The sequence below is a fragment of the Haemaphysalis longicornis genome, unplaced genomic scaffold (genome assembly GCF_048455015.1).
Source record: "Haemaphysalis longicornis isolate Haplotype H1 unplaced genomic scaffold, Haemaphysalis longicornis Haplotype H1 scaffold_12, whole genome shotgun sequence".
In the NCBI taxonomy this organism is placed as follows: domain Eukaryota; kingdom Metazoa; phylum Arthropoda; class Arachnida; order Ixodida; family Ixodidae; genus Haemaphysalis; species Haemaphysalis longicornis.
In genome coordinates, this window is record NW_027526225.1 from 106,442,100 (window position 1) to 106,463,459 (window position 21,360).

At 46.3% G+C, this 21,360-nt stretch overlaps 1 protein-coding gene across 1 annotated transcript in view; it reads left to right on the forward strand.

The window, feature by feature from the left end:
- The window catches only part of LOC144163202 (uncharacterized), a 115,770-nt gene extending 99,682 nt beyond the window's left edge, over window positions 1–16,088 (forward strand). The window contains exons 19-22 of the mRNA XM_077694038.1: window positions 24–102; window positions 5,153–5,306; window positions 5,467–7,105; window positions 15,340–16,088. Of these exons, the coding sequence (XP_077550164.1) occupies window positions 24–102; window positions 5,153–5,306; window positions 5,467–7,105; window positions 15,340–15,722 (2,255 nt within the window). The 3' untranslated portion in view covers window positions 15,723–16,088. The remainder of the gene's footprint in view (window positions 1–23; window positions 103–5,152; window positions 5,307–5,466; window positions 7,106–15,339) is intronic.
- The last annotated feature ends 5,272 nt before the right edge of the window (window positions 16,089–21,360 follow it).

Below are 21,360 nucleotides of genomic sequence, written 5' to 3' on the forward strand. Positions count from 1 at the left end.
GTTCACGTTTTTTTACTTTCCAGGTGCTTTTGCGATTTTCGCAAGAAACCTTTATGCCCGGAGCTCCAACGGCGAGTCGCTTTTTCTCATCGATAGCCTAGGGTATGTACGGAACTTTTATTTTCCTTACACTCGAGTGCAATGCAACGGCACTATGTTAATGTTGACGGCGTGTAATATGCAATACGACAATTTATTGGTCCCCTATTATGGCGAAGCATCTTAGGGGCTCTGGCTATCGGCGTCTCATGTGGTCACGGTGCTAAAACACCTGGGCACTCGTTTTCCGACACCTCGCGCTAGAACGTCACGCGTACTAAAAGAACACACAGGGAGTGAGTGAGTGAAAGTCTTTTATTAACATGGCCAAGGGACCGGAAGGGGAGAGGGGGAAAAGAGGAAGGGAGAGACAATCAGAAGGTGATGTTCACTTGAAAATCCTGGAGAGGAATAGTCAGTTCCTGAACGATGTAATAAAAATGCGCATGTAAAGACAGGACAAGCGAAGGGAGAAAACACACAGCGCATACTAAGAAACGGGGTTTATTTCCGCGCGCATATATACTCCATCCATCGGCACGTGGGGACAAACAGAGAAAGAAAAAAAAAGACCTCAAAGTAGCTAAAACAGATAAAACACTTTACACGCAAGCAGCCACAGACCGGTCAATTGTCATCCAGAAATGTGATTTCTATAATAGATAAAGATATCGATGCATTCTAATGCACTCGTCACCCGCACGTGCAATTTCCCTTGCCCCTATTATTTCCCGGGTGAGGAGGTCATGGCTCCTAGCAAGCATCTCCGTTTTCTTTAAAAACAGGAAACATCCGCAATCACGGCAATGTATGCCAAGAAGCCTAGAAGAATTAAGGACACATCGTTAATACATCGGCCGGTTTGGCCGATGTACACTTTTTTGCACTTCAAAGGAATCTTATAAACCACTCCTTCTGTACAGGCAACAAACCTGTTCTGGTGTTTTGTTTTGCACCCACTTCGTTCTTTTTGTGCGCCGTTGACCTGCCGACAGAGCGCGGACAGTTTATTAGGCGCGGAGAATGCAACATCGGCCCCTGCTCGCTTGGCAATACGTTTCAAGTTGTGGCTGAGCCGGTCAATGTACGGGATCACTGCAACTTTTTGGTTGCGAGTGGAATTCACCGCACCCGACGGGCTCGCCAAACCTCGCGCTGACAGCTTAGCCTCTTTGAGCACTTTTTCGGCAACCAATACAACAAGGTACACCATCCTCCCCACCCCCTCTTACTTTCTCTCCAGCCTGGTTCTATCGCGCATGCGCATTGGGCTGGGCCGGAGGAATTTAGTGCGTACACAGGACCACCAGATTTTTCTTTCGTCTAGCCATATAACCCGCCGCGGTGGCTCAGTCCTAAGGCGTTGCGCTACTCAGCCCAAGTACGCGGGTTCGATTCCCGGCTGCAGCGGCCTCTTTTCTGATCGAGACGAAAAGCGAAAACGTCCGTGTGTCGATATTTCTGCGCTTGTTGAAGATCCCCAGGTGGTCAAAATTAATCCAGAGCCCTCCACTACGGCGCGCCTCAGAACCCAGGTGTAGCTTTGGCGCGTTAAACCGAACAGCTCAGTAAATCGATTGATTTGATTGGTTGATTGTACGGTTTAACGCGGCGACGCAACGCAGACGGTGAGGCGCGCCGCAGTGGACGGCTACGGATTAATTTTGACTACCTGGGGATCTTCAACAAGAGCGGAAATATCGACACACGGACGTTTTTTTTTTTTTTTTGCTTTTAGCCTCCATATATGTTGCCCTGCCATTTAAAGCTTCTCTTTCAATGAAGGATCACCATGCCTATTTTGCATGCCTATTCTCGCAAGAGCTAGGCACGGGAGGGAATTGATAGCGCTGCGTAAGAACGGGGTTTGTCGATGTGCACGGTGCTATTAGTCCCCTTAGCCACAGCTTCACCCAACGCTGGTATATCCTGAGCAGGTTCACGGCTATTACAAAACTTTTCGCGCATGAAGTTGACTTGGCATGCGCAATGCTACCTCACACGATTGGCTCGTGGAGGTCGGACAAAACATTCGCAAGTTCGTGTGTGTTGAAATGCGCGTGATCTGTTACGGCGGTCATTGTCATAAAAGCAGACGGCGGCTTATTTGAATGTAAAAGCAAAGTTTACTCGAGCGAATTTGTGCTTAATTAATTCAGTTACAAAAATGGCATGTGGCGAAGAATCAGTGAAACCATTTATCACGCGCGATGAGTGTTGGCGCAGGAAAGGCCGCAGCGTCTTTTAAACATTGATAGTCTGAATGGCTGTTGAATTTAATTTACGGATGGCGGTAATGCATGACTTCCCTGCGAGCGGAGGCGACGATATGAAGCCTAAATGCTGGATTCGAAATAAGTTATAAAGGTGCGGGGTCAGTCGCTGACGCAAGGCATAAGATAAACACACTTAGGTGAAATCTACCAGGCGCTGCAACGTTATTCTGAACCCTATAAAAATCGATTGTTTCTAAACTGATATCTCTTTGCAGCTCCAATTCTGTTCACATTTTATGGTCTGTATTGTTTAGAAGAAACATATGCGGCGGCACTTACTGCTTATTGTGAAATCGAATAAAAACGATTTGCGCCTATGTGGACAACTTTTGAGGGTTATTTTTGGGAGCCCCGGTAACAGCGGTGCTTTCTTTGGCGCCAAGAGAAAGTGCGCAGCGCCTATAGGTAAAAGTGTCTTGTTTCGGTGCCTACCAAAGTTACGAAACTACCTTGATACGAAAAGGGTGCTTTTGATAAGGGCGCCTTGAAGAAGTCCGTGGTGGCCTTTTCTTATTTTGGTTTATTTCCGATCCTTACGAAAACCTACCTTACGGCATAAGTTGAATTTTCTTTCTAAATACGGGGTTAGAGACCTCAGAAATGGTTGTTCAAAAGCTGCCTTGATATGTGAAAGGTGTTATTATCCGATTTCGAAATAAGCGGGCAAGTGCAGTCGCCGATCCTAGTGATAGACGAAACGGTTGATAAAATTAGATCTCTCAGCGAAATCTGAGCGCGACGGGGGGGTGTTTGGGGTGGAGTTTGTTTAAAAGGGACTTGTAATAGTGTTGCGAAACTACTTAGAGTAAACCATCGTTATATTGAAATTGCGTTATGCGAATTTTCGCTTTATTCAAGGTTTTTTCACGGCCACCAGACGACTTAATAAAGAGCTAATCATACCCGATTTCAACGAAATTCGGAATATAACGAATTGATCCTATTGTCTCAGACGCTTCGTTTTAATGAGTGTGTACTGCAGATAAGATCGGCTAACTGGGGCGGAACCAAAATGAAAAGAACTCCTAGCGTTCGTAGGGGTTCGTATCTGACGCACAATGCTTCTATGGTTCCTATTAGCGCCGAATGCATGGAACAGGGACAATAAGGCATGGCAGTCCATCCTTCCTGTTGGTGTTCCGCCTTTTTTCCTATCCTTGACAGTATCATTGCATTTATATTCTAGCCTAACTTTCTTCTCTGGTTAACTAATAACTAAGCCAGTCACTGAACCGTATAACGTTAGGGAAGTCTGGAGCATTTCCAAACAAGCTGAACCTAGAGTGCAGTCCTTGATCCAATACTGAACCTGCTTACCGTATTTTCGCGCGTATAACCCGCAGCAAAAATACGGAAATTTCAGTGGCATTGTAGGGGTGCGGATAATACGCGGGGTTTTTCTTTGAGTGCAGCTTCACGGCAATGCACGTCGTGCCGTGAAGCTCCTACGCAGTTACATTGACTAAGCCTTCAATGGCAGCGATTCCGCAAAACATACAAGGACAAGAAAGAAAAACAAGGACGAGCGTACGCTAACAGCTGAATTTTATTATTGAATTGTGACTATCGCCTTGCAGTAAGTGTATTTTACATGCTATATATACGCTTTTCCTGTCTACGTAGTACGTGAAGTGTTGCTTGAGCAGTAGCTTTGGTGCAGCCTTTCCTGTATCAAATGTGCGGGAAATGCGCGAGGATCTTTTTTCTTTTCTGGCCGGCTGAAAGTGGGGGTGCGGATTATATGCAGGGGCGGGTGAAATGCGCGAGAATACGGTAATTATCTAATCTTGGCTCGAATACACAATGCATTCGGTGTGCGTAAACCTTACCATGATGGACTGCGGGTGGTCTGGTACCTCACAGGTCATGTAGGTCTAAGTGCAAAATCGGCCAAAGAGAATTTGTTAATAGAGAGCGAAAAGGTTAATAAATCAGGATCCAGAGCTCCCCTGGGACGTTCGGAGCTCCGTGCCCTGAATTCATTTTAGGTTCCCGGTCATTTAATAGCCACACAATCCCCGAAAGCAGCTTTAGCGTAGTTGAGACACATCTGATATTTAAATTTGGCGCCTTCTTTGCTGCGCGGGAGGGAGGACGTCAACTAAAGTATTTAGGCCAGAGTCCCCCGTGCACGTAGGACGCGTGCACGCGTCCCGCTCGCTCTTGCAGTGCTCTTGCATTGAAGGTATATTTGGATAGTCGGCTAATAAGACTGAACATGCAAGCTATTTTCTTTTAGCCAGGGAATGTTAATCAAAGAAAGCCAAACGGTGCACAAAATAAGTTTAATGGTGATGGTAGGACTATTATGTTGCAATGCCAACTGGGGCAGAGAGCGCCAAACACGAATTGGTTAACAAACAGAGATGAAACGGTAAGTACTAAAACCGGTAAATAAGAAAAACAGTAAAAACATTTAAACACAATGACGATGTCTGGTGTAGAGGGTACGCTTTTGATTATACATGATACGAAATCAGCCGCAAAAATTTAACCTAACGCGCTTAAACTATATCATGGGATGGTCAGACAAAATCTATCAAGTTTATGCTACCAACTTATGTGTATAAGGCATCTTCATTCTTTCTTACACACAGATATGACATGCCCAGCAATCAGCGTCTTTTAAAAATGTGTCGGTCTCCATGTCAATTAGATTAGTTCGAAACGTCTTCGTTTGGCGCTTGAATTTCAATGTACAAAATATATTTCTACTTCCGGCATGTGTGAACTGTATACTTAACACTGAAAACACTCAGACACAAACTTTAGAAATTTCTTTCAAGATTCAGAAATCTTACGGTGTGTGCTCGTGGTATGTTGAACTTCATGCGCAGGTGTCCGGTTGATCCCAGCATATTCCCGCCGCTCCGGACCGACTACAGGCAACCGGGTGCCCTTTTCGCCACTTTCAAGGCATTTCGCTTCCCTTCATCGGGAATGGTCAACTTCGAAGTGCAAATAAGGTTCTGCCAAGAGAGGTGCGATCCGGTAAGCACCCAATCTTCATGCAGCTCTTCGTCGTTTTTTCTCCCTCTTATCTTAGCATGCACATTATAGATGATCAGCAGATATCTTCATTATTCCGTGAATAGATTATGACGCGTTATTCCAAAGTTTCCGACATCGATTTTCTTTACTTTTCCCGTAGGTTCGCTGTCAAGGCGGCACGGAGTCCTTCGGTCGAAGAAGACGGGACCTGTCGCTGCTTCAGCCGAGGTTTGCGTTTAGAAGCAACAGAAGTAGGCCGCTCTTTTTGACAGCTCACAAGCCTACGATCGTGATAAGGCCGTATATCGTGCGGACTACGACGACGGCAGAGCCGCCGACGACCGCGACTGAACCCCCGACAACTGTGACGGTGCTTTCGACGGACAGTGTGCCGGAGACCACGGAAGCGAACATGGAAACTGTCACCGAAACGAGCGCGACCACAGAGCCACTTACGACAACCAACGTCGAGACTACAGTGGAGTCATCGACGACTCTGGTTGAGATCTCAACAAACGACACCAGCGAGGAGAGCGTCAATGAAACGCCCGAGAACTCCACTGTGACGGAAGGAGTAACAGAGCAGAGCGTCACCCCGACACTGACTCCTTTTCCCGATACAAACGAAACAGCTTATTTGGATTCGGAGGAGGCTGAGGAAGACGATGCCGAACCACATCTGATGTTTCGAAAGCAGGAAATGTATCTGCCCGACGAAGGCAACGTCAGCAGTCCTGAACAGCCGTCCAAGAATGCCGAAACGATCGAACAAGTCTCATCAGCCGTCGTTTTCCGCAACTCAGATCCTCCCAGTGTCCCTAACCATCACGCCCCTCCAATGTCATTGCAGCAAGCCACCGCTGTTCCTTTCGATCTCACTTCCCAGCCTTACGGTGGCTACGGATTGGGCTACGGTCGCCACTACGGGCCACCGCCGTACGGTGGTCAGCGACCGTACGGGCGTAGCTACGACCAACAGCCGCAACGGATGTTCCCGCCAGACGTCAGCCATGGTAAAGTAGCCCAACAGCGGCAACGGATGTTCCCGCCAGGCGTCAGCCATGGTAAAGTAGCTCAGCCAAGTGAGAGTTACCGCCATGGCGGTGCGTGGGGCGCAGGGCCGTACGGGGTGCCGCCAAGACCGGTCATAAACCCGGTTCATCACCCTTACTACGGTGCCAGGTTTGACTACAACGACCCTAGGAACCGGCAGCAACAGCCTGACATAAAACAAGAACCCCGTTACAAAAACGGCGATCATGAGGTCAACCGTCCGGTTACCCACAAAAACGAGTCGGTGACGCGAATGCGCCAAGATGAAGTGTCCGTTGACAAAGAGCAGCAACTAAAAGCTCCTCCAACTCTGCCAGTCGTTCGCGAAAGCGTTCCCGGCAGCACTTCGTTCGGAATGGACCACGGCGGGGGACACCACCGCGACAGACACCCCGTCGACACGAACTGGCAGCCGTACCCGAGGGACGGGGGAGGAGGGAACAACGCATTGGATTTCGTCGAGAACGGAACGAGAGTGCAAGTCGACGGCGGCGTGGACAACAACAACGGCATGCCGGGTCGGACGAATTCCAGCGGCCAGTTCGTGCACGAGAGGGGAGGAGCGGGAGGGTACGGACTGCGGGAGGAGATTGTCGCAACGACGGAGAAGCCGTACCCGGAGGAAGTTCCGCTCTCGCTGGCCATTATGGTCGGCGAAGACAACGGCGTGAAGCCCGACAACGGCTGGGCGAGGAACGCCGCCGGTGGCGGCAGTGGCTACCAGCCGCCCCGGAGCCGAAAACGAGGTGAGGAAGTCGTGTCTGCATTATGCACCCCCGGTTGTCAGGGGGGGACTAATGAAGACGAATTCCGGGAGAGCTTTCGGTCTCCTAGATACGCGCGCGCCACTGCCGAGAGACACTCCTGGCTATTAGATAGAGAGCATGGCTCTGCGTTACAGGAGTATGTCGCGAGGATGTCTGCGAGCTAGGCGAGATGCGTCTTCATTCCGCTTAAAAGAGAGTTTGCTGGGCTATTGTGTCCCGACGGCATGCGCTGCATCTTTTTAAAGCTCTGGTAATTGTAAGTGACGCAAATGCTCTAGGATGTTTCGTGTCAGCCAGGGAAGGAGTTTCGACTGCCTCAACTAAAGCTTCGGTTGCGAGTAAGATTTCTTATCTTGTAACGTAAGATGAGCGAAAACGAAAACGGAAGGTGGTGTCGGTGCTCGGTTGCACCGTTTGCCGCATGCTTTCGCTGGCGCTGTTTTTATAAGTATCCTCTGTGCATTGAAGTGCAGGTTTTTTTAAGGCTGCGCGGTGGCCTAGGTTGTTAATTTTTGTTGCGCAGACGTATATGCCCTCACCTCGGAAATCGCGTCGCGTGTGTATGAAGTTCGCTTAGTTCAGTGGTGCTGCGCGGTAAAAAGCCAAGAGTGTTCCTAGGCAGAGGCCCTCTGTCGGAGCGGGAAGCCTCCCAATCAAGGTAATGGATGGAAATAATGACGGGCGAGCAAGAACACGCGTTTAAGTTTCTTAGCGAAATCACGTTTACACACCTCATTTCCTATAACGCGTAGTTTTTTAGACCAATTTCATGCCACGCGCAATCACAACCTGGCCTTTTACACCAGCCATCCTCATTGCCTTCTACTGATTTTAATTTTGTTTTTGTTCTGAGCACGAGGACGCGGGTTCGATTCCCTGCCGCGGCGGCCGCTTTTCTGTTGGAGGCGAAAAGCGAAAACGCCCGTGTGTTCGATATTTCAGCGCACGCTAAAGATCTCTAGGTGGTCAAAATTAATCCAGAGCCCTCCACTACAGCACGCCTCATCGCCTGCGTTGCGTCGGCGCGTTAAACGATGCAATCAATCAGTCAATTTTGTTTTTGTTGAACGATTTTAGAGTTCACCTCTTCATCCGTCATACATAAACACTGTTATGGCACTATTTGCCCTAGTTGGCCTTGCGCCATAAACACCCAACCATCATCATCGTCGTCGCCGTCGTCGTCATCATCATTAAAATTTCAGGCAACACCAGGATAGTCGGTGTGTGGCGGAGCAGGTGTGCATGTGTGCGTGTGTGCGTGCGTGCGTGCCTGTCTGTGCATGCGTGTGTGTGTTTGTGAACAGAGAGAGAGAGAGAGAGAGAGAGAGAGATAGAGATCTAATGAAAACTGACGAGTTCAGCCCCACTAACGGTGGAGCTTGCTACCCCACATGAACGAACTGAGACGAAAGAGCGAAAAAAGGAGAAGAGTAGGAAGGGGGGAGTAGGAGTAATACATCACGATATACATGGGATATGGATGGTGATGAACACGATGATAAGCCAATCCTAAATATCGCCACAGAAACCATGATGTAACTGCTCATCTAAACCACTGGAGATGTGCACAAGTATTTGAAATGTGTGCGTTAAGAGGGCTCACACGACTGCTACACCTTCACAACGCGCAAGCGAACTAAAGTTACGACCATATTACGCGGTATCCGCTTTGTGAAGGCCTTATCTTATCGCAGCCGTCGTAAAGTACGATGTGTGGTATGTTTCGAGGTCGAATTTTCTGCGACTCCGTGCCGGTGTCGTTGACCAACGCGGCTCTATTCCTTTTCAGTCCGCGGATTTCATCCTCTCTCGAAAAAGAGAAAGAAATAGACGTCAAGGCGTTTCCTCATAATGCCTCTCACGTATAAATTGTTCGGCATCGTATTGCGAACAAATGTAAGCCCGCTTTGTTTTATGTAGGTTGGAGATTCCTGGGTTCGGTTGGCTTTTTATCTTTTGGTCGTGAATGAACGACTGGTTTGTCCTTGAACTTTTGGAACAGCTCCAATGTGGTAAGGCATAGCGGATAGCATTACTCACGAGTTTTAGTACCCGTTATCTCCATTTTCGTGCTGTGATTTCTATCCTTTACAACTTAAGCCCCGTGCGTTCTAATTTTTTGTACGTGGAGGCATCCGTGGCACAGTGAACAACTTAAACTGGATGGAGGCTCGCATTGCCCTGAAGCATCTAATGTTCTGCCGTCTTGCCCAATCATGTTTAAACAAAGTTTTACCTGTAGGAAGTTTGAGCGGACTTTATCGAGCTCTTTTCAGCAGCATGCTGTCCAGTGAGCAAAGTAGCAATTTGTTATGTAAAGTTTACGTGGCGGTCGCATTTATTTGCAGATAAGTATGCGTACGCCCTAAAATTGCTGGTTGTTTTTGTTTATCAAGAAAAATAGCAAATTCTAAACAACTCTTGTTTTCATCGAACTGATCGAAATGAAGGGTGAGACCACTATTTATTTATTTATTTATTTATTTTTATTTATTTATTTACTGACTTACTTATATTTATATTTATTTATTTATTTACATTTAGTAGTAGTAGATAACATTTATTTGGGTAGGAGGTGAAATACCGATGAGTTTGGATGGTTAATAATGAATTAATTGGGTAGTTAGATATATAACAAACTATTCATTCATTCGTTCATTCATTTGCATTTCCCTCAACGCCCGGGTAGTGCGCTAAAAAAAAGAGTGGGTTACAATAATTTGCAACTCAGAAAGCGCAGATCCCCAAGCGTAGGAAACAATCAGCAATACGAAATATACACAATATACGAGAGCGCATTGCTATCACAAAACGCACGGTTAGGCGGCTAATACGGTTACGATCATAGATGTACGAGGCACAAGGAAACGATAGTATGCGGTTGGTGTTTTAATCAATTTATGGGATTTTATGATCATGATCCAGACGGACAGCTGTAGACATGTCAAAAGAGAACGTTAAGTATATGATAGCAGGAGATCCTGTGAAGCAAGCATTTACGTAATACGTTTCGGCTGAAGCCGATATTAGGCAAAAGTAAACTGAATTTCGTGTTAGGGATGATAACTGGGTGATTAAAATTACTCGGTACAAAACTGCCGGCATACTTTTGGAAGGATTAAAAGGGCTTTAATAGTTGTCCTTGACTAGGATCTCAAATTGAAGCCGCAAATTCTAGTTGGAAGCCAATGAGTGTTTTTAAAAAGTTGCAATTCTAGAGAAAAAAAAAAACTGCCCGCCCGAGTTACTGCCCATTCTGCCGTCAATGCTGGCGTTTAGAATACCCGACGGTATTGTGAAAGGGCGTTCTCTTCATCCAATGCAGTGCTAAACAAAGAGTTGCTGAAGATATACTGGATTGTAACTTTATAGTTTCAAGAAAGTAAAAAAAAAATACGAATATACTTTATGGAAGCAAAGATTTCATTATATTATACGAAAGAAAACGCATTGAAACATATATTTTGCGCTAGAAGGGATTTTTGTTTTTGAGAGCCTCGTCATCTTTACTGTAGCCTCTGTATGAAGTCCCTGAGAAAACCCGTTTCTAAATTTTCGCACGTCGAGAGGAATGGACCACTCCATCGGCGAAACTTGAAGATTGCGAAATCCCTCCGTTCAGGGTTGCTCACACGGATGTATTGCTTCATATTCTACGGCTAACTAGCTGTGGGCGGCTTTGCCGGGACGTTGCGAAAGTTAGACCTAACCATACGGGCCAGGGCCAGTCGTGACCGGACTAACGAGGCCACATACTCGTAGTTATGCAAATTTTCGACCCACTGCATCTGTAGGCGAAACCAACCATCGCCGCTCTTCTGCTAACAAATTAGACTTATCACGATCCCACTTGTTCTGACTTTTATTTTTCGCGGAATGTATCGCTGTCTCGAAGGAGAAACTCCTCCGCACGTATGAGATTTTTACGGCACGTCCACAAGACCAACTCCACACATCGTGAAGATGGTGGTCATCTCGCGCCCGCCCTCTTTAACGTCAGGCAATGGCTTCCCACCCGTATCCTCGCTGACGCGGGAAAGGAATGTTGGGTGGGGTGAAATTTCACTCCTTAGAATGAAAGACAGAATGACACCCAAATGACTCTTCACTAACATTCGCGTAGGTTAAGGGGAGTGTTCGTGTATTCGTTAATGAATACAATCGTCATCGCATTATTCATTTTTCATCTTTATTTCCTTAAGGACCCCACTGGGGGGTATTACATAAGGGGTGGATATACAGAAAAATACACATTTGAACGCATTAGTTCTATGAACACAGGTGACTACTGACATTTGCTAATGAAATTTAATGGGCAGGTGGTTGAAACAATGGAGCAGGGAAGGTCGTTCCACATAAGGTCGCACATAAATTTATACCACTCTCCCACCTCCTCCTGAATAGCTGATTGCCTTCCTTATCTAGAAGGGTTTCTCCTAGGAGGTGGAGTAATAGAAGGAGGAGGAGGAGGAGGAGGAGGAGGAGGAGGGGTGGAGAAGGGAAATCTTTACTGAACTGGCGAGGTTAGCCAGACCAGTCGCCCATCTTGCTACGCCAGACGGAGTGAAAGTGACATAAAAAATTCGTTTACACGCGAAGAGGTACACAAACAGAAACTCACGCGAGACGTACACTCGCAATCAGGCGATACACTTATATTTTCAAGAATTTACTATGTTCTACCGAGTCCAGTGTCATGAAGGAATTCTAACGGCTTTTGTTGCGCTACGTGCCGTTACTGATGTTGACCACGGGCCAAGAAGTTCCTGTAAGGAGATTGGGCGAATAGAGGCAGTCCCAGAGAAGGCTTCACGGTGTTTCTTTCCCATTAAGAACAAGGACACGAGTAGAATCCATGCTGGGTGTCTTCGAGAACTCCACAGTCTGGGCAAAGTGTCTACTATTACTACTACTACTACTACTACTACTACTACTAATTCCTGCGCAAAGGACTTAACCTTTAGTATGTTAAACCGAAAACTTTCTCAGTGGCACCGATGGCGTCCTCTAAAAAAACTAATGCATTTGATTGATTGATTGATTGATTGATTGATTGATTGATTGATTGATTGATTGATTGATTGATTGATTGATTGATTGATTGATTGATTGATTGATTGATTGATTGATTGATTGTAGGGATTAACGCGCCGACGCAACGCAGGCGATACCCGCCGCGGTGGCTCAGTGGCTAAGGCGTTGCGCTGCTGAGCACGAGGTCGCGGGTTTGATTCCCGGCCGCGGCGGCCGCTTTTCTGATGGAGGCGAAAAGCAAAAACGCCCGCGTGTACGAGATTTCGGCGCACGATAAAGATCCACAGGTGGTCAAAATTAATCCGGAGCACTCCAGTACGGCGCGCCTCATCGCCTGCGTTGCGTCGGCGCGATAAACCCCACAAACAATCAATCAATCAAGCAACGCAGGCGATGAGGCACGCCGTAGTGGAGGGCTCCGGATTAATCACACAGGCGTTTTTGCTTTTCTCCTCCATCGGAAAAGCTGCAGCCGGGGCCAAGAATTGAACCCGCGACCTTGTGCTCAGCAGCGCAATGCCTTAGCCACTGAGCCACGGCTGCGGGTCTAATGCATTTCCCTATAGACCGGTTGAACTACCGAAAAGCTCTGATAGGATCTCTAGACACACCGCGCGTGCGTGAAACCGGGATTCCATTGTTTCAAAACGGTTACTTAAAAATCGCGCAATAGGAACGGTTCTAGACAAGACAATACACGCACCAATCATGACGAATGAGTAGAATAGTATACCCTTATCTCATAAACTACGCATCCGTATAGGGACCGGGCGGCCGTTGTATGGCACCACCGTCGCTACAGGCAACAGCGCCGCCCGTGACGAACCACTCGTCAGTGGAATGCCGGTGGTGGTCAGCGCAGCGTAGTTGTGCGTGGCTTTCTGTCGTTCTGCTGCGGCGCGGTATTCAAAGCGTAAATAACTGCAAGGACTTTTTCAGATCGGTAAATCTTGAATGTAGAGGCGACCTTTAGGAGGCATGCCATGTGTGTGATTTACGCCCATACTCAGTAATTACCAATAGGAGACGGTGATCAATGCGCCAAGCTGAAAGTCAAGCTGGAAGTGCAAGTCCGTTCGTTCGTGCAAACTTTTCATGCCTGCTTGCAGTTTGGCGTATCGAGGAATATATTGCAGCTAAATGCTCTTACAAAGCCGGTGTGTGCAGCCGATCCAAGAATGAAACAACGCTGGCCTTTGGCATTTGATGACGAAACGGCGTAGTGCGCAAGCGAATGACAAAGTTGGTGGTGCCTTCTAAGATTTACCCCAAAACTGAAATTGTGATAGACGACGCTCCGTAACTTCATTAATTACGGTGGAAACGTGTTTAGTTTCACAGAAATACGTGTACTACAGCCATCGGGAATCGTTTACACTGCAGAATAAATACCGCATGATAGTAGAAGGTTATTGCTTTTCGTGGGAAAGCATTGCCTTATAAGACTTGCAATGGTTGCTGGCTAGTTGGTTAATGGCTTTTCGAAAACCGATTCCTGCCGAGTTGAGGGACAAGAGACAGGAGGGCGCCAAAAGCCGGCCCTAAGTTTCACAAGTGAATGCTGCGGTCGAGTTTTACAAGTTGCCACCTACCCTTGAAAAATCGTGCACTCCTCCGTCTAACAACGATGACGGTTTATCGCAAAGCTTTGTCGCGTGGGTTTCCTTAGTGGCCTTGTGGATTTAAACTGTGACCAGTTGAGCTTTCAATTTGACTAGCACGCAGTTTGGTCTTTTTATCGCAGTGTCTTTGACTCTGACCCTTTCCCATTCTATTTCGCACGAAAGGCTTCGCGTTCAACTATTGTCATCGTTAGGCAGAAAAGTACATGATGCTGCTTTTTTAATTTGGCACTTTAGCACCCTTCTCCATATCCTAACTGCTTACAGCATGTCGGAAATGCGCCTGTGCTGGAGGACTCGGGATGATGCGCCTCTATTTGAGGCAACTATAGTCGCGCGTTTTTGGAGTCTTCACAACGCATTACACGATTTTTTAGGTACTTGGCCAAGAATACTTCAGCATTAAAAAACACGGGCTGAAGTTAACACTGCCAAATTTTTAACTATCGGTGCTAGCCTTTATTCCACGCACGGGGTGAAACGGGGAGAGGAGGGGGGATGGTTTGTAGCTTGGGCTTGTGGGTGGTTGAATAACTTTGGCTCTTGATAAAACGACCACTACAAACGTGGGAGCGCCGCTTCGGCTCTCAGGCTCGCATGCTGTCACTCACGAAAACCGAGAGCACAAAGCTCACGGTTACAAAAAGAAAGTGTCAACTGCCGCGACGTTTGCACGGCTACACAGTAATCGATCTCGTACGTAAGTGCCTTTCTCTTCAAGGCACACGCGTCGAGGTATCCAGCCGTTAAGGCTGGCGTGGAAACCGTTGTCATTGCAACCACTGAACATAATTTAAAGTGTTTGAGATGAATACTACTAATTATATCTTATTCTTACTCAGATAGCGCGGCGACAGGCGCAGAGCATGGCAAAAAGCGCTCATGTCAATGTAGCCCGTTCCCAACCTTAGAAGCGTCCACAAAGTTTACGCACCCGCTAGTGCATTTAAGAAGAAATGAACACTAATAATAGCAGTTTTATTCTTACTCAGATCAGGTGGAGCGAAGCGTAGATCGCTGCAAAAGCGCTCATGTCATTGTAGCCCATACCCAACTTTAGAAGCATCCAACAAGTTTACGCAGCCGTTACTGCATCTAAGAACCAAACACATCGGTCTAGACTTCGTTTCACCGCACATATCCCCTCACAACTCCACCGAAACATTCAAGGCACCGAAGCAAACACGGCAAAAACAACAGAAGGCTGCGCAGTCCAATCCACCGGCTCATTCCACTAACGAGGGGAGCGCCGAATGGTGGCGCCACCCGTTCAGCTGCCCGGTCCCTGTACATTTAGATCGTTCGTAGATGTGTTTACTTAGTGCGCGAAAAATCGTCGCATGGATTCGTTCTTCGTTTGTGATTTGGGTCTTTGAAAGTTTGACGATCGGCTGGACGCACTTTCAGGGAAAGTTGGACGCACCTTCAGCGGAGGTATTCACGCACGTTTGACGGAGTTTTTGATCTTAGAAAGCCTTCGCACTTGAGTTCTCAATTTTCTTTAGAAAGAGATAATAAATTTTTTATTCTTTTTTTTTCCTGTTTCGTGTACAGAGCCCCCTGTGACTCCTCGCCAAGTGGAGGAAGAGGTGGGCTGCGACCCGCAGAACACTATCATCATCACGGCCCTCGTCGTGTCGGCCATCCACGTGGGCCTGATGTTCGGCGGCTTCTTTTGCTTTCGCTGGCAACGGCGCTCCATGAAGCGCAAGCAGCTCATCGCGTCCGTCATGGGAGACTTCCGGTTTCCGTCGGCCGGCGTCACTTCCGTCGTCCCGCCACCGCTGCCTCCCCCCATGGTGGCGGCGGGCGGTCCGGGTCGCAGCCACCACCACCACGCATCGTCGTCCGCCAGGGTGTCGGGTAGCCCCATGGTGTACGGCAAAGCAGACACCTCTTTTCGACAGATGTACAGCGACTTCGAGACGCCGCCCTGAGAGGGGGCAGCGGCCGTATCGGGTAGGTTGCAATGTGACTGGGAGCTGCAGCTAGAAGTTGCAAGGAGCACACTTGTTTACTAAAGTAAACCCGCGTTAAAGCGAATTTCTCGGCATAGGAAACTGATTTCGTTATAAGCGATATTTCGTTAAAAGCGGGTATGACGTGCGCTTTGCATGCGCAGTTGGAAAAATGATGCACTTGCAACAACGGGAGATTCCAGATAAAGCGATTTTGTCATAACGAGGGTCTGCTGTATTGGAATGAAACGAAACGCGAGCGCCTTATAGCGCGAGAATTTCGGCACTTTCGTTGAGGAATGTGAATTCGGGGCGTGATTTATCATAACAACCGGTTTAGGTCGTGAAACTGTTTAGAGAGAGAGAAATATTTATTTGAGAGTTTAGCTCTAACCTAAACATAAGCTGGCTACTCCAAACTTTGGAGTTTCTAAAAAGTACAATAGGTGTCTTAATGAGACCACGAGGTTATAAAAAAACACAATTGTGTCCATTTATCACTGTTATTTCGCTTCCTCGAACGGAATCTTGAAATTCGCTTGCTTCAGATAAGGGGTGACATGGCAATTAAAGCGACTTTATTAATTTATGAATCGAATGTAGTCAAATTAGGAGTCTTTATGTAGTTCACCACCGTAATAACAAAACTGAAATCACTTTTGGTATCTTTTATACTTTTTGAGTTACAAGACTAATTACCTGAAAGCTGCATTAGGCATAATTAGTTAGACAATACTTAACAAGATTTTTATGTCAGTGTGATCAAAAAGATCGTTTTTATGCCTAGAAGCTATTGCAGTATTGTTTTCTATCCTTTAGGTATAAGAAATAACAAGAAAAGTTTCACCTTCCTTTCAAAACCATTGCGCTGCTGAGCACGAGGACGCAAGTTCGATTCCCGTTTGTGGGCGAAAGGAGGCGAAAAGCAAAAACGCCCGTTTGTACGAGATTTCGGCGCACGTTAAAGATCCCCAAGCGGGCAAAATTAATCCGGCGCCCTCCACTATGGCTGCCTCATCGCCTGCGTGGCGTCGGCTTGTTAAACCCTACAATCACTCAAATCAATCATTTCAAGACCAGAAAAAAATACTGTCATGTCATAACGAAATAAACTTCTCTCTTTATTTCTAGATACCTAAAGAAAATAAAGCAATAATCTACCTTCTCGACACAAAATGTATCTTCCTGATCATACTAACATAAAAATCTTGCTTAGTTCTCGCCCTATTTGTTAATTAACTTTCCGCCAACTTTGTGAGGGTAATTAGTCTTGTAGTCCAAAAATTGTAGAAGATATTTTTAAGGTGATTTAAGTTTTGTTATTAGGATAGGGAGCTACCTAAATGCGCCTAATTTTGTTACATTTGTCCATGAATAACAAAAAATAGTTTTACTTGCCCTTAAGGTTCATTGCTGTTTTTCTGTTTCATTCTGTGTCTATAGGTGTAGGATGCTTGCGTAGTGCATCAAAATAAGGACGAAAGCCTACCTTTTGCCTTCGTTACAGAAGTGGCAGGGGTAGACAAGGTAGAAATAAAAAAAACAATCCCTATTCAGCGAAAATCTAATTTGATGTCGGCAACTCGGTTGAGGCATCACTAAAGGGAAAACAAAGTATTTGTTGACGGGGAATAAAATCTGGGTTGTTTGTATCACAGTATTTGAGTCTACGGCTCCCATTAATGTCTTGTTGCTTATTTTCCTAAACATTTCCTATTCAATTAAATAAGCTTCCCAGTATGATTTTGGATGTTTTTGGCAGGAGGAAGTGAGCGCTGGTGCAGTTGTCGATGGGCCCCAAGTTTTTGCGCACTTGCTTTATGAAGCAGGATAGAAGTTCGTCGAGTTCGTAGGGCCCCTGCTTTAAGTCACATTTCGGGCCACTCTTGGGCTTCCCTTTCCCTGATAGGCGGCTAAAACACGTCGTGCTCTCCAAGAAGGTATGTTGAACGTTGGACGACGTTGTATATAGAGGCGCTGTAAACACTGATACCTTTGTTTTGGTGGAACCCAGTGCTTTGAACGTCTATTATACGTCTATTGTACGTCTATTATACATCTATCATATGTGTAGTATATGGCTAAGACGGGGGGAAATGTTGTAAGGGGTTCTACACGGGCGTTTTTGTGTGGCTGCAAGCTGATGAACTCCTGCTCGAGCTTAACTCTTCCCCACTCAGCATTATTAAAATTATATTTTTGTCTAGGGTTTGTAACTGAGAGAATGAGTAGTCGTGAATTCCTGTTTCGCGGTTGTTGTGATTGTCGCTCACCAGACATTCAAAGCCATTCTCTGCACTGGGAGGCAATATTTCGGTGCAGCTTCACCACACTGCCCTCCACCGACCAATCGATGCAGCCAACAATGCAATTTCGGTGAATGACGACGTCGAGCTTACGATTTGACTGAAAAGTTGTGTCTGCGCTGTGGATTCACACGATGCAAACGTGTCATTCTTCACTGCGCATTCCCTCCATGATGCTCACTTTTATGAGTAAAATGGTGGGCACGTTACTCTCATTCGTAGAATTCGCGTTGTTGGTGGTGACACGGATTCTTCCCTGAAGTACGTTGTGGTAAAGCTCTAGCCAAGGATTTGCCTCAGAATGTGGCTTTGTATTTGAGGCACACTAAGTTTAAATTGGCATATTTATGGGAGGCTGTGGCCGTTACTACACCAGGGGCAAATGGAGAATAATGGGAGAGGCCTTTGCCCTGCAGTGGGCGTAGATAGGCTGGTGATGGTGGTGATGATGATGATGATGATGATGATGATGATGATGATGATGAAGTTTAAATTGATTCAGCAGCACTTCTAATTAACGCTTTCCCTCTTTCCTTCGCGTCTGGAAGCACTGCGAAAGCTGTAGTTATCGCCAGCACGGAACGGCACTGCGTGATTTACTCGTCGCAGCAGATACGCCATCCTTTCCTGCTTTGCTTTTGTGGCTTTCTTTGTAAAGTGACTGTCGAATGCGCTCATTGCTGCAACTGAAGTAAAGCCGGCCAACAGCCGCGACAACACTGTAATGACGTAATTCCAGCGGTACAATAACGCCAAGGCCGGGAAAGAGGGAAGATTATTTTGAGCATGTTTCTAAGTTACTTGATGGCCATGGAGCAGTAATATTTGGGTTAAGTACTTTGCGACCCCCTGATTTCAGTATTACATGTGTTGACTGAATACGTTCTGCAAGCATTTAGGATTTCTAAAAAAAGTTGAAAAAAGTGTTGCAGGGTCGCTTTAAGAAACTCTTTGGCGTGATTATTCGCGATAGCCGCAGGTGTGGTGATCTTAATAACGCACGTGTCTGCTCGCACTAACACTTGCCTATCGGAAAAAATGGCGGGAGCAGTTGGGATAGAAAATAATTTAAAGAACAAATGAAGCTAAGGGAAAACGCACATTATGGGGCGCACATATTTGCAGTCCCATGCTTGCTTAGCTTTTTTTCGCACGGCCCGTTTGAAGGGAAGCTTAATTGCATTTTGCGCTACTGAACTATGTTTCACAATAACACAAATCAATTCGAAAAACGATCAGAAAAACAGCAGAAAACTGATGGCGCCTCTGGCTTCACCGTTTATTGTGAATCCGGGAATTTTTGCATCCGGCAGCTGAATTGAGCTATAAGGCGGGTGTTAGAATCACAAATAGTTCCAAATGATTGTGGGGAAATCTTGCTACAACAGACAGCCCACCGTAAGGTATATCAGACCTGCCTTGTGATTCTGAACGCATGTTTCTGTACGAGCGATCATACTAGCAATCTCCGGTGTACTCCAAGGTGTATTTTCTTCATCTATTTTATTTTCGCCTGTGTGCATGCGTGTGTTTGTGTGCGCGAGGTGCATGTTTTCGCCTAACTAAATGTTTTGTTCTTGTGTTGTTAATACTTCCGGCATGAGTCAGTTTGCTGTGGTAGTACCGTTGTGTTTATTTTGTTTTACCGAATCACGGTCGCTTTACATAAGTGTATAAATCTTTTGCATGAAGAATTTTGACCAATAAAGGTATACTTGTAAAAATTTGCCTGTGCAAAAGCTTGCTGACTGATTTGTTAACATACTAGAAGCATTCATACCAATGTCTTCTATATATTTTTTCGAGAATGGTAAATAAATATTTGCCTGCACGAATTGCTATAACAACTCGAGTCACAAAAACGTTTGAGTGTCCTAGTTATGTCCCTTTTTTATAGTTGCTTAAATTTATTTTTGCTGCGTACAGATTGCTTATTACTGCCTTATTTTACTAAACACTCTCCCGCCTACTGCCACAAATTATGTATTTTCTAATGATAAGGTTATGAAGCTCGGCTTTCTGACTGTTCATGCAGTCAGCAGAACAGAAGCAGCTTAACCAGCTGGATTAATAAAAAACAACAAAAAAACTAGGCTCACACAAAGTCAATAAAATTCGCTATACCGCGAGGTGTATGCACACAGCATCTTACAGCGGAATCTGGACGGACGTTGTGATGTGTGTAGAGTGGGAGGGGGGGGGGGTTCCTATGACAGGCTTAGCTATGGTACTTACGGAGGCGTTTCGGAGATGACAAAGATAATGATGATGACAATGGTGATTCGACAAAAATGATGATGAACGATGATGGTGGTGGTGGCGATGATGATGTTGCCTCTGTTCCAAACTGTCACCAGTGGCTGGAAATTCTATCTGACAATAGTGCACTGTGCAAAGGTAACTAAGAGTTGTTGGGAAGCATTTTGCGTGCAAAATGAAATATCAAGAGTAAGAAACAACTGCGAATAATTGAGTACCGTATTCTTGCACGTATAATCCGCCCCTCCATAAAATCCGCACCTCTACTTTCAGCCCGCTGGAAAAGAAAAAAGATCCTCGCGTATTGCACTCAAATTTGATACAGGAATGGCTGCACCGAGGCTACTGCTCAAGCCACGCATCCCATACTATGCGGACAGCAAAAGCGTATATCTAGCAAGTAGAATATCCTGACTCCAAGGCGAAAGTCAGAATTCACAAATAAAATTCAGTTGTTAGAGTGCGCTGGTCCTTGTTTTTTCTTTCCTTGTCCTTGTATGCTTTGCCCTATCGCTGCCATGGAAGGTTCAGTCAGTGTTACTCCGAAGAAGCTTCACGGCACAACGCGCATTGCCGTGAAGCTGCACTAGAGGAAAAACTCCGCATATCATCAGCACCCCTACTTTGCCACTGAAATTTTCGCATTTTTGGTATGGGTTATACGCGCGAAAATACTGTAAATACGAAGGAATTCCTGAAGTTGCGAGAGTAAACGACATCATCCGCCTCGTCTTCCTACTCCCTTCAATCCGCCGCTGCTCCTATAATTTCCTGGCTCTCAAACGTACCGTGGGGCACGTGTTCACCATGTTGGCGCGAAAGTGCGACTTCAAGGCCGTTTTAGGTAATTACGGTGGGATAGAACCGCTGCCCGCCGTGCCGAAACACACCGCTGTTTCGTTCAGAGTCGGCGATTCGCGCTCAGTATAATTGCGCCCAGCCGCCAGATATCGGGAGACCCGGCGAGCCAAATTTTCGGCATGCTCTCACTTTCAGCCCTGGCGCATGCGTAATGGGCGGCGTCGGAGAGGCATAATTTTACGCCCTCGTGC